The sequence below is a fragment of the Halichoerus grypus genome, chromosome 2 (assembly GCF_964656455.1).
Source record: "Halichoerus grypus chromosome 2, mHalGry1.hap1.1, whole genome shotgun sequence".
Taxonomy (NCBI): Eukaryota; Metazoa; Chordata; class Mammalia; order Carnivora; family Phocidae; genus Halichoerus; species Halichoerus grypus.
Genome location: NC_135713.1, coordinates 21039990 through 21052818, shown reverse-complemented (window position 1 = coordinate 21052818; position 12829 = coordinate 21039990). Strand labels below are relative to the sequence as shown.

Sequence of the window (12829 nt, the reverse complement as noted above, 5' to 3'; positions counted from 1 at the left end):
GATTTTTAAGCCAAGAGGTAACATGACCAGACTTTTAATGTAGAAAAATCACCTTCTTTAGAATGGAAAATTGTTTGGAGTAGAGCAATAGGGGAGGCAGACGTCAATTAGGAGATTACTACAGTGGTCCGGATAAGACATGATGGAAGACAAAACCACAGTGATAGCCATAGAGATGGAGACATATAGATGAGTGGGGAAGAGATTTCAGAGAAGAAAAGACTGCAAATGATTATTTTAGCATTGGGATTAAAAGTAAAGAGGAATAAAATATGAATCCCAAGTTTGTTATTTTGGCTACCATAATAAAAAAAAAACCACTATTTAAATAGTCAAATAATTCAAAGATGGAATGGGACATCAAAGAAATAGGTGGAGCCAGGATGTAATGGGAATTGTGAAGTATATGATGGAAGACAACAAAGCAGGGATGGGCTAGTTAAGACTCAAGTTTCAGAATAGTGTTAGATTTGAAAAAATGTTAAGATTTTTTCCAATTCCTAAATTTCTGTGAATACATGATCTATTTGTCTGTTTTAAGTACTCGGCGGACAGCCTTCTACATAAGAAGTCTACTTTTAAGATCATTATGTATCAGAAGAAGAAAGATAATTTATGAAAAAGAAAATATATATATGGCCAGTGGAAAAGCCCTGTGTTTTTAATACCACTTGGGATTTTAAATAAGCCTATAGATATGCCCACTTCCAAAAAAATGAGACCACCATGTTTGAAAGTGTACGTTCCCAAAGTCATATAGAGAAGAATCTTTGAAATTAAAATTAAAATTCTCTCTCTCTGGTTTCTCCGAAGACAGAGCCTCTGAATCTATAAACAATATCATACTGAAGGGAGGTAAAATCAGTTTACAATTATGGTATATATTCTAAACTTATCATCAAAAGTTCAAAATGTCTCACATCATCTCTTTGAGTTGAATGACGTTAAATGTATTCAGGAGTATATCTACCCAAGTTCTATATTTATGGATCTTTTTTTCTTGTTTATGTACTAGAGGTTTAAATCTTTGAACCATTCAAAACTTTGTTTCAAAAGATATATTCATTTTTATCATACTTTAAATTTAACCCCTTATGATGTGTAAATATATTTAAAATTTTTGAGAATGATAAAACTGAAATTCTTAGTATTCTTACACTGAAAATTAAGATAATCATTGTAATCATTGTTTCAGTGATGTTATGTGGAGATGAATTGCTATGTGCCAAAATTAATTTTTTTCTGTAATAACAATGCATGTATTTATAGAACTTTTCTTTTCTGCCTCTCTGAAGCTTCACACTGACCAAGATAAAGGAGATGGAAATTTAAAATACATATTAACAGGAGATGGGGCTGGCAGTCTATTCGTTATAGATGAAAATACAGGAGATATTCATGCTGCAAAGAAATTAGACAGAGAAGAAAAATCCCTGTACATTCTTCGTGCCAAGGCTATAGACAGAAAGACCGGGCGGCAGGTGGAACCTGAATCTGAATTTATTATTAAAATCCATGATATCAATGACAATGAACCAAAATTCACAAAAGACTTATACACTGCCAGTGTTCCTGAAATGTCGGGAGTCGGTAGGTATATGCTAATCCATGTAAACTTAACATCTTTGTTTGTTTGCTAAGGTGATTATTATGGACATACAGTTACCATATGTAGCCCCTTTCAAGATAAGAATTATATATAACTGAGGTACTCAATAAATATGTTGATTGAAAAAAAAGAATTATATATAACTGAAAACTACTATTTAGTTTTAACTATGTCACTTCTAATTATTTTCAATTTTATATATTTTAATGATTCCTGCTGTGTTGTAACTTATACCTAAAATGGTATCTAAAAATATTATCTAAAAATACGATGACTGAGAACAGTTATTCCATTTCATTTCAACCAACATTTTCACCTCTACTCAACTGCTATTCAAATGGCAGTCAAGCTGAATGTATTTTCGCCTGAAATAGAAAAGGGATATCAAAGAGTGTCAGCAGTTTTGGACAGTTTTGGACAGTTTTGCTTGCATTGTTTTGCATAACAACTAATGCTTGCATTTGACAAATTTCTTTTGATCATCTCATTTGATCATTGAAACAACTTTATGTGGAAGGTATGGGAAATAGAACTTTAAATCCCCATTCTGTTAATTAGGAACCCAGGATTCTGAAAGATTAAGCAACTGAATTAAGATCAAAAAACGTGGTAGCATAATAACAATATTCCAAGTCTTTTAATGTTATTTTAGCTGTGTTCCACTACCGAATAATAGTTTATTATGCAAACTGAAAATAATTGTTTCATTTTAAAGGCTGCTTACAATTTTAAATACCATCTGTTTTTATGCAATTTTTACCTGCATGTGTAAGTCTGGATTTGTTAATGAGATAAGAGCTGATTATTATTAAGCCATAACATATTAACAAAGAAGTGATATAAACTTACTATAATAACCAAAATCTGCAACCGATTTTCAAAATTTGATACTACTTAGTTGAATATTATTTCAAAATCAGTTTTCAGTGATTAACCTTGAAATTATTACAATTAATACATGTTTCAGTCTAAAATGGTTTCTTTATGAGGAAAAACAAACATATCCATCTTTACTGAGTGAATGATACAAAATGTTTCTTAACTATGTGTGTCATCTAGCCAGAAAAACCAGGTGTTTGTAAAGAAGTTATTTCCTCTCACCTCAATTGAAATTTCATCCATCTGAGAAAAGTGCAGTTCAACTGCCTTTTCAGGTATTCATTCCAATTATATGAAAGGGAGTTATCAAATCAGACAGGAGTCCTATGAAATCAGAAAGCCTAGGATGAAATATGAGTGGTTGTGGTTTCTTCAACATTTTAAAATTTCTGCTAGCTCGGTATAGTTCCATGGAAAGTAATGGGTCGACCAGTGGGCTAAGGTAGATATATATCATGATCTCCTTATGGGCTTATATTTGAGATGAAGGTACATCTAAAATTATACTCTCCATTTCAACTTCCTATTGATGAGCATTCTAAACTAGTTTGGTTTTCTGGTTAACACACTTTAACCTTTATAAAACATTATTGTTTATTCTGCATGTATGTTAATTTCCCAGATATTTTTTAAAAGATTTTATTTACTTATTTATTAGAGAGAGAGAGAGAGAGGAAGAGAGAGAGTGCGAACAGGGGGAGGAGCAGAGAGGAAGAGGAAAAGAATCCCAAGCAGACTCTGCACTGAGGGGTTAGGCTCGATCTCATGACCCTGAGATGATCACCTGAGCCAAAACCAAGAGTCGGATGCTTAACTGACTGAGCCACCCAGGCACCCCTATTTTGTCAGATATTTTGACACTTAATAGTACAAAAACTTTCATTTATCTTTCTGGAAATAGATTTGATATACCTACAGGAATAAAAAGTATAATTTGGGTGACAGGTATTTGAATATGACACATTTTAATAACTGATTTATATTTGAATAACTTTTAAATTTTTCAAATTACCTCTTTTTAAAAATCAGAATATTTACTTACCAGACTATTAATATTGAAACTCAAATAACCTGTATTTTCCCCATACTATCTTGTGCTGTTTAAAATCTACATAATTCAAATATATTCTATATCAGTTTTATTAATATTTATCAAGTATGTAATAAGATCAGCACTAGAATAAGCACTTGACTATTTTATTAAAAATAAAAGACTTCACTCGTTCAATACCCATTATAAAATACAGAATATATAAGTTTATACATGGAAGAAGGCTTGCAGATTATCTTGTCCAAAAAGCCCTTCCTGTAAGGCAATCTATATTTCATTTATATAAACTTTAAATTGTGGGCAGTACAATTTCTAGTTATCGCAGGCCTTAAAAATGAGAATTTAGGTCATTGTCAATTGCCCTGTCTATGTGCCTACAATTCCAACAAAACTGAAAAAAGAAGAAACATATAGCTGGTAGCTGTATTGCTGTAGTTGCAGCTTTTCATATTAATAAAAGAAGATTTAAAAACTACCAATAAATCTTGGGGCACCTGGGGGGCCTAGGCATTTAGGTCTTGACTCTTGGTTTTGGTTCAGGTCGTGATCTCAGGGTCCTGGGTTGGAGCCCTGTGATGGGCTCTGCACTCAGCTCGGAGTCTGTTCAAGATTTTCTTTCTCTCTCAACTAAATAAATAAATAAAACCTTAATAATAAATAAAAAGTACAGGTAAATCTTGATCCTATTTATGGACGATAGTTATTATTACTACTAAGATTGACATCACCGAATTAATTGCTTCCTATTTGACCCACAGATAGACTTTGTATGTGTGACTATTTTTTAGTATAAATGTACATATTATATGCAAACACACACACACACGGAAGACACCACATTACACTTCTTCTAATAAATAAGTAAAAATAAGCCCAAAAGAGTTAAACTGACTTGCCACAAAACACATTATTTATTACTTTACTAGTTATAAAAAGAAAAAAAAGGTTAATAAAAGCAGGAAAAACTGGATAATTTTAATGCCTTAGTATTTTCCCCCACTGCAAAATAGTTGTGCTTATTATGGAAAACTTCTAATTTTATTAGAGTCTTAGTAACTCCTCAAAAGCAGCATTTTTCTTTTTTTATTTAAATTCAATTAGCCAACATACAATACATCATTAGTTTTTGATGTAGTGTTCATTGATTCATTAGTTGCGTATAACACCCAGTGCTCATCACATCACGTGTCTTCCTTAATGCCCATCACCCTGTTAGTTACCCCATAGTATTTTTCTTATTTTATTCTTTTAATTCAAATGCCCTTCTCAATAAAATTAAAGCCAAATAACAGGAAGGGGGGTGACTGCATTTTACATTAAGATTTTAGATCTATTAGTGTATAAAATATCTAAATAAAAAGTCTATGCATTTTATATTTTGAAATTATATTGTTTTTTTTGTTGTTGCATGTAACTCTAAAGGAAAATTAATATTAACTCAGTATAATTTTATAGTTGTGATTGTCTGTTTTTACCTACACAGATCATCAATTAGAGAAAAACTAAAGGGTGATACTTGGGAACTTTTTCAAGCTATGTGTAACCTACATACTAAGAGTTAAAGCCCATACATAATCAAATAATAAAGAATGCTTCTATAAATTAAGTAATGCACAATGATTTAATTTTAATATTATTTTCATTAGTGATTTTCATTTAAACCAGAGCTTAAAAAAAAAAAAATCTGTTAACTTTGGAGGTAAAGTCTTATGAAATAAAATGAAATTTCTTTATTATTATCCTACCCTTCTCCCCAATAATATCCTCCAATGTTCTCCTTCATACTGTCCCCTTTTCCCTGTTTATTTTTGTCTTAATTGTATCTTCTTTTTCTCTCTCAACAGCTCCTCTCCTTGTTTTATCCCTCTGCCCGTGCTTCTTTCTGTCAAAACCATATGCCATATTCCATTGTGTTTCTCAGAATCACAAGCTTCTCTCCTTTTCAAAAGTTAAAATCAAATGACTCCAGTTGTTGAAATCTGAAATGCATTAGCATCTTCTCATCAGAACACATAATCTGGATAATATATAACGATATATAATGAAGGAAAATGGGATACACTGATTTAAATATTTATGGTAGATCCCAACTTTTTATATTTTTTTACTTTTTGGGTTCATTAAACTTTGATTAAAGATTATCTATCACTTTTCTATATTTGCACGCATTCATCTTCATCTAAGCAAAATCCTTTACTGTGTAAATTTGCAGGGTTTACTTTCTCACGGACTGGGTATTTCCCCAAACCGGTCTCTCAAAAACTTATCCAGTTCCCCTCCCACATCATCTCCTCAACAAGAAATCCCTCTGTAGTTTTCACAGATCACACACAGAACTCACTAATGAATCCTTTATGACTTAATCCAAGCCCTTCTTAGGGTTCACTGCCTGTGGATTCAATAATGTGTCTAATCATAGCCACAATGCCAGACAAGCCATTTAATGAACTAGTTAGAACGGTGCTCCTTTCCTCAGACTAGTTAGGTTGAATCCCATCTCTATCACCTACTAGATGTGTGGCCATGAGCAACCTCTCTATGTCTCAAGGCCTTCATCTCATGCTTATCATGAGGATAAAGTACTCATGTAAATTAAAGGCTGAATATTCTGCCTAGTCTACCTTAAGCATTCTGTAAATGTTCATTCTCATTATGACATTCTGCTAGAAACTCTGTTGGGCTTCAAAGATAAACTGTTGAATAAAACCAGACATGGCCTCTGCCTTTGGAGAATTTACATCACACAGGACAAAGCCTACAAATAACAAATATAATAAATTTGTCATTCAGGCTTCACTATAGTTAGTTTTTAATCTTTGTTAATATAAAAATAAAATACTTATTTTAAATTATTTGAGAACAAATGAAAATTATAAATATTTCAGAAAATTCAGAGGGGTATAAAAATCACAATCTTTTAATCCATCTTTATAAGCACACAATTATAAAATCAATACAAAAAACACAGTAACTACTTTCTAATTTTATTATTAAATATTAACTGTGCAATAAGTTTATGAAAAAAATACAACCTATGAAATAAATACAACTACCCATTCCTTAAAGTCCATCACATTAGGTACTTCTCTTTTTTCATTCTACCATTATAAATATCATAATGATATGCTGTCAGTGGTCATCAGTGTTTAACACCATTCCTAATCATTACCATGATTCTAAAAGAAGGGATAGTACTAGTACTATATGAGTGTATATAACATTTTAGTCACATTATAAGATTTTTATTCTTTAGATTAAATTATTTGTCTTTTTTAGGTCAAGTATTTTTGTATATATTCTAAGATCACATACCCACAATAAAAAGCAAACAATAGAAAACAGATTTAACAACAAAGTATATTATTAAAAGTGTCAAAAGGTATAGAGGAGTATTTTTACCTGTTTTCATTATGAAATGATATTCACAGTAAAAGAAAAATGAAACTGGTAGCAAAATACATGTCATGAAATTGATGAATTAACTACTTGCATTTAGCATATTGATTACACTGAATAATTCATATTTCAAATAATCCTCAACTATGAAAACAATTCTTATTCTAACTAACATATGTTCACATAGATTAAATAAAAAATTCAATATAAATCAGAAAACCACTTTAGTTTAACTTCTAAACATTATTATGGGGAGGTAGAGATCACTTTATTATTTTTGCTTTGGCAAGGATGTGAGTGGGTGTTTTTTAAATGACAAAGGAGAACACCTAGGATCCATGGAGTAAGTCACAGTGTGTCCTCACACAGGATGTACCAAGTATCAATTCTAGGCCTGAAGAGAAAGAGCTCAAGTTCTCATATGTTAATTAATTTTGAAAAAAACATAAAAAAGACTACTGCTAAATTCATGTGTTAGTATTCAGATACACTGATGGAAAATGAGCTGTTAATTTAATCTTAATGTACAATTAATTAATTTTTAGGATTTGCATAAGCATATACATGCAAATTTTGAGAAACATTCACTACAAGTCAATGAGACAAATTCTGAGTGTGTAACATATGGGGTATTAAAGTAGGTGACAGGGCCAAGATGGAACTTGCCCTGTCCTAAGGAATTTTAAAATCTATGTAAGAATCAGTCAAACTTTGGAAAATTATATGTAGTATACTAGAAAATGTCATACAAACTCATTTTGCCCAAGGGATACATAGTAGGTTTTAGTTAATAGTAGTTTTATAACCATGCTTTCAATCTTTATAATGATTAGTGAAATATCAGAAAAGCCCATTAATACACCACATTATGTTAAGCTCCTGAAACTAGCCCTTTTAAAATTCTTTTGTCATTTAAAGATAATTTGTGATAAAGTTAAAAGAAAATGGTTTACGTTTTATAAAATAAAATTAAACAGAGAGGGGTGTTAAATTACAGTATTGCATGTAACTGAACTGTATACGTTCTTAACTTTTGGAGGAAATATCTGTGATTTCATTATGTGCAGCAAATAATAGGTAGCATATCAATAAATATAATCATATATGACTTTGATAACTACATTTTAAAGGGAGACACAGATGTTTAATAATCATTTATATCTTACACACAAAATTACAGGTCAATTTTATGTCATTTTGTTTTTTATAAAAATAGGGCCCCTCTATTTTTTATTCTATTTACAATATACAGTTAATTTACCAGAGCAAAAAGCAGCCTGGGTCTTACCAATGCTGCTTTTATCTTTGAATACACATTTCCAGTTAGCAATAAATGCATTAATTGAAAATTGCATGTGCATTGTATTCAGTGAAAAATTGTTCCTTTCAATATTGTTGATCAAAAAAATCCAGTGCGTTTGTCTCATTATGTTCATTTTTACGATAAAATAGGTTGCTGATTTTTTTTCAGATAGCTCGAACCATAAAATTAAGGGATATTTAAATTTAAAGAAAGGAATGAAAGAGATAAGTGTGTTGTTTTTTTTGAGGCAACATCATTTAAACAAATTTCTTTAAACATACACCATTGTCCTAACACACCACACGACTTGTGGTAATTTTTCAGAAAGACAGTTTTCGAAGTTAGAAGTATTTAAGTGTCTGTGTTTGGGTGGGGATTCACGTAGGGACATCTGTTATACAAGTGACCGCAACAGATGCAGATGACGCCAACTATGGAAACAGTGCCAAAGTGGTCTACAGCATATTGCAAGGACAGCCATATTTTTCAGTGGACCCAGAATCAGGTAATAACATTTAAGACTTGGTCTCTTTCTCATGTTGTAATACATCTGGATGCACAATTATAGATTTTTCTGTAGTTTAAAAGCTATTGATTCAGTATCACACTTTCACTTATTCCCTACAGGTGTTCCATGGAAATAAAAGCAAATTTCATATTATTTAAATAGATTATTTGAACTGTTAGCTTTTGAGACTGTTATTTATTATTATTTATTATTTTATTATAAATTCATGACACCAAATACAAAATTTCAGAGATTTAGCACTTTATGTGTCATAGGAAATACTCAAAACCTAAAGAATGTGACAATCATCAAAATCAAGCAAGCTTATTAATCTGAAGATTTCTGAATGAAGTTAATTTTTTTAATCAAAAAGATAATTAAATTGATTTAGCAAAACTCGTTCCCTGTACAATAGCCTGTGGAAGAATGCTGGAAATGGCCAGCAAGCCCTGGCCCTATGGATGAAAGATGACTCCAAACTTTGCCGTGAAAGAGAGGAGAAGGCAAGGGGGTCAACGCTCCGAGACGAAGACCCTTTGCTCTTCTTTGCTCCCGCTTTTATTGGTCCTTCAGGATAATCACAAATCCTTATCACTGCTTCTCAAGCACGTGATGTGTGACAAGGGGGTCTTAGGGAAACTCGGAGGATTTATGGGAAAGATAAGATATGCTAATCTGCGTGTTCTGCTAAACATAGCCTAGGGGACAATGCATACATCTCTTAGAACACAGGGCGGCTGTTTGGGCTAAGAGAGCTTCGGGGAAGGTAACTCCCCACCGCATTCCAACGACAGAGGGGTCACGAGGGCCTCGGCATCCCAAAGGCCTACGCCCTTCTCTGAAACCCTCCCTGCCCTTAGCGGCCTCTGTGTTACATTTTAGCAAGCAAGGTATTATGGCTGATTTCATGCTCTACTTAACCCCGACAGAAGAATTCTTTCTGTTCTGTCCATTACAATTTAATGTTTATGGATTTCATACATTTAGGTACACCAACTTTTTATCTGTTTGTTATGATGAACTTCTGTAAAATAGATCTTGCATAGGTTAATCTTAAAACTCAGTGATTAAATTGTAAACTATTTGTCTACTTTTTCTAAAAGGCATAATAAAAACTGCACTACCAGACATGAGCAGAGAAAATAGAGAGCAGTACCAAGTGGTTATACAAGCCAAAGACATGGGCGGCCAGATGGGAGGCCTTTCTGGAACCACCACAGTAAACATCACTCTGACGGATGTCAACAACAACCCTCCTCGATTTCCCCAGAGTAAGGAAGGTTTTATTTATCTCATGTCCGAAGCCTTCTCCTACACCACTACAAACAGAGGCTAATATTTGTACTAGTATTTTCACAATCAGTTTATGAAGAAAGGCAAATCCACAACCTGTCCCCCTGACAAAATATCACAATTTCCATAAATTGATTTCCCAATATTCACTATGATCATCTCACTCTTTTTCTTATCTCTTGCATGGTTCACAGAGTGGACTCTCAATTCTGACTGCCTGGTTTCAAATCCATGTCTGTCACTTGTCTGAACTCAGCTATCTTGTCCGTATATAAGAATAATACTCCCTTATTTATTTTTTTATTATGTTCAATTATGTTCAATTGATTCTAAAACACACACTAGATGTTTTAAAGTCTCTGAAATCAGATACTGTATCAAAATCAGTGCAAGTTGGGTTTAACTGGCAGCATTTGTTCTTCCTAATGGCCCATAGAGTTATGGTATATCTTAGTTCTGACGGCATCTGAGACGTGTTAAAGTTTGCTAATACCTGTTACCTACTTATAAAGATTAAATTAGTCAATACCTTTTTAGTTATCATCATTTTAGGCATGTATGTTAAACCATGGATGCTTTGCATGCCATGAGTTCCTATAAAAACAGATTCTAACCCTTTGCTGCAGATGTTTCCTTTCCGCAGTGAATAAAAATATAAAGGGCCCTATTTTGAAATATTCAATTAAGGGGTCTCAAATTTAAATTTATGATATTGAATCCAATATATTAGAGCATTTTCCAAACTAGTCAAATTTAAAATATTTGATGATTCAACTTTGGATGTTTGATATATACATCTGATAAATGTTTTTAAAAAGTTTGCTGAGAATATAAATAATAAGTTTAATTAACATAAATCTAAATTTTACACTCAGTTTCCTTAAATATAAACTGAAAGAGTATGACTTGAATTCTCAAATGGTTTGCCACTCTATAATTCCATGATCTATTATAATCTTAGCAAAAGGTTTAGAACTATAATAGCAGTAATAATAAAAATATTTAAGAATTAGCCATGGAGTAAACATACTAAAGACATAATTTCATGTAATTCTCATAAAAAAACTAATTCCTGTCATTATCACCCTATTCTTATAGACATAGAAATCAATGGTTAGAGAATTTAACTTGCCCAGTGATGAGCATTCCGATCTAGGCAGTTGGATTTAGAAGTCCTTCTTAATCACCAAGCAAATTGGAAAGAGTATAGACTTTGATGTCAGAAAGACTTAGTTATTCACCCTGCATTTCTCAATTTCATAGGATGATTTCCTTGCGCCCTATCCCTGAAGACCATGTATCTACTACCTTGGTCTTATGAGGACTAGTGTTAGAATTAAATAAATTAATATTGAGAGCCTTTGGCCTTATACAGAGTTCAGCACATATTAAATGTTTAAAAACATTTCTAACTTTCATTAACTCTTTTTGTAACTTTTTCCTATTGTCTCTTGAATAATAGTCACAAATTAAAATCCTTTCAAGGACAGCACAGTGCAATATAATGATTGACTGAAAACTGCAGGAAATAGAAACATTCATATCCCACTTAAAGGCATTAATTAAGAAGCAAAAAAGGAAGGAAGGAAAGTTTCTGTGTATGGATTTAGTTTTCTATCCCTGACTTAGGATATAAGAATAAGTCCGTGTTTTTGAAATAATTTAAAATATGTAAAAATATATAATGACAATATTGAAAGCTCTAGATACATAGTAAATAATCAGTTTTCTGGTCCTCTTGAGCAAAAGTTCTGGATTCTAATATCATGTCTACCATCTAGTATCTAAATAACCTTGGAACACTCACTTAATCTTCCTGGAACTTAGTCTTTCTCATTCACAAAATGAGAGTGTTCTGCCTTTATAAATTATTTTTCCAACTTAATAAACCTATATTTTTGACAGTTTATAATTACAATTCAATATGAAAAAAAAAACTCTCCCGATTTAAAATTAATTTATTGAAGTAAAAAAGGCAGAGGAAATGAAAGATTTTTGTTATCTAAAGATGAAATGTCAAAACATCTCTGATTTAATTTTCAGGTACGTATCAATTTAATTCTCCTGAGTCTGTACCTCTTGGAACCCATCTTGGAAGGATAAAAGCCAATGACCCTGATGTGGGGGAAAATGCTGAGATGGAATACAGCATTGCTGAAGGAGATGGAGCAGACATGTTTGACATCATCACTGACAAGGATACACAGGAAGGGATTATAACTGTCAAACAGGTTTCTTTACGCTGTCTTCATTTTTTCATTGAGCGCTTATAGTTTATTTTTGCTTTTCAGTTAAGGGAAGAAAAGCCTAGGATTTATTTTTCCACACTGTCCAGCTTTCATAGAAGTGGGTATGGTTGTGGTTTCATCTCAAATAAGTGAACCATCTTCATCATTGACACTTAAAAAGCGATACAAAACCTTAACTGCTTGTGCTTAGAGTAGAAAATCAAACTAGAATTAGATAGCCTCAAAGGTACTTGTTTTATGTTTTCTGTGGCCCCCAAAATAGGCATGCAGCCATAACTTTATTTCATGTACTTTTTAAATATTTAAATTAGCCTCTTCAAGCAGATGAAACCTGAAGATTCTGCATGTTTTATGTTGGATGCAATGTGGGAAAACATTATGAAACTTTACATACTATAATCCAGCTAAATGTGGATTATGTTCTGTTTTCCTGATTTTTCTGTTTTCATTTACATCTTGCTTTCCACAGTGTTCAGATTAATGAAATATGTTTTTTTTTTCTTTTTAAAATAACAGTTTTAGAAATGTTGGACCAAAGGAA

The 12829-nt window shown here is 32.2% G+C and overlaps 1 protein-coding gene across 1 annotated transcript in view; it reads left to right on the top strand.

Annotated features, from left to right (window-relative positions):
• CDH9 (cadherin 9) overlaps window positions 1-12829 on the top strand; it is a 131088-nt gene that overhangs the window by 94637 nt on the left and 23622 nt on the right. The window contains exons 3-6 of the mRNA XM_078066592.1: window positions 1296-1590; window positions 8624-8743; window positions 9850-10017; window positions 12083-12270. Coding sequence (XP_077922718.1) covers window positions 1296-1590; window positions 8624-8743; window positions 9850-10017; window positions 12083-12270 — 771 coding nt within the window. The remainder of the gene's footprint in view (window positions 1-1295; window positions 1591-8623; window positions 8744-9849; window positions 10018-12082; window positions 12271-12829) is intronic.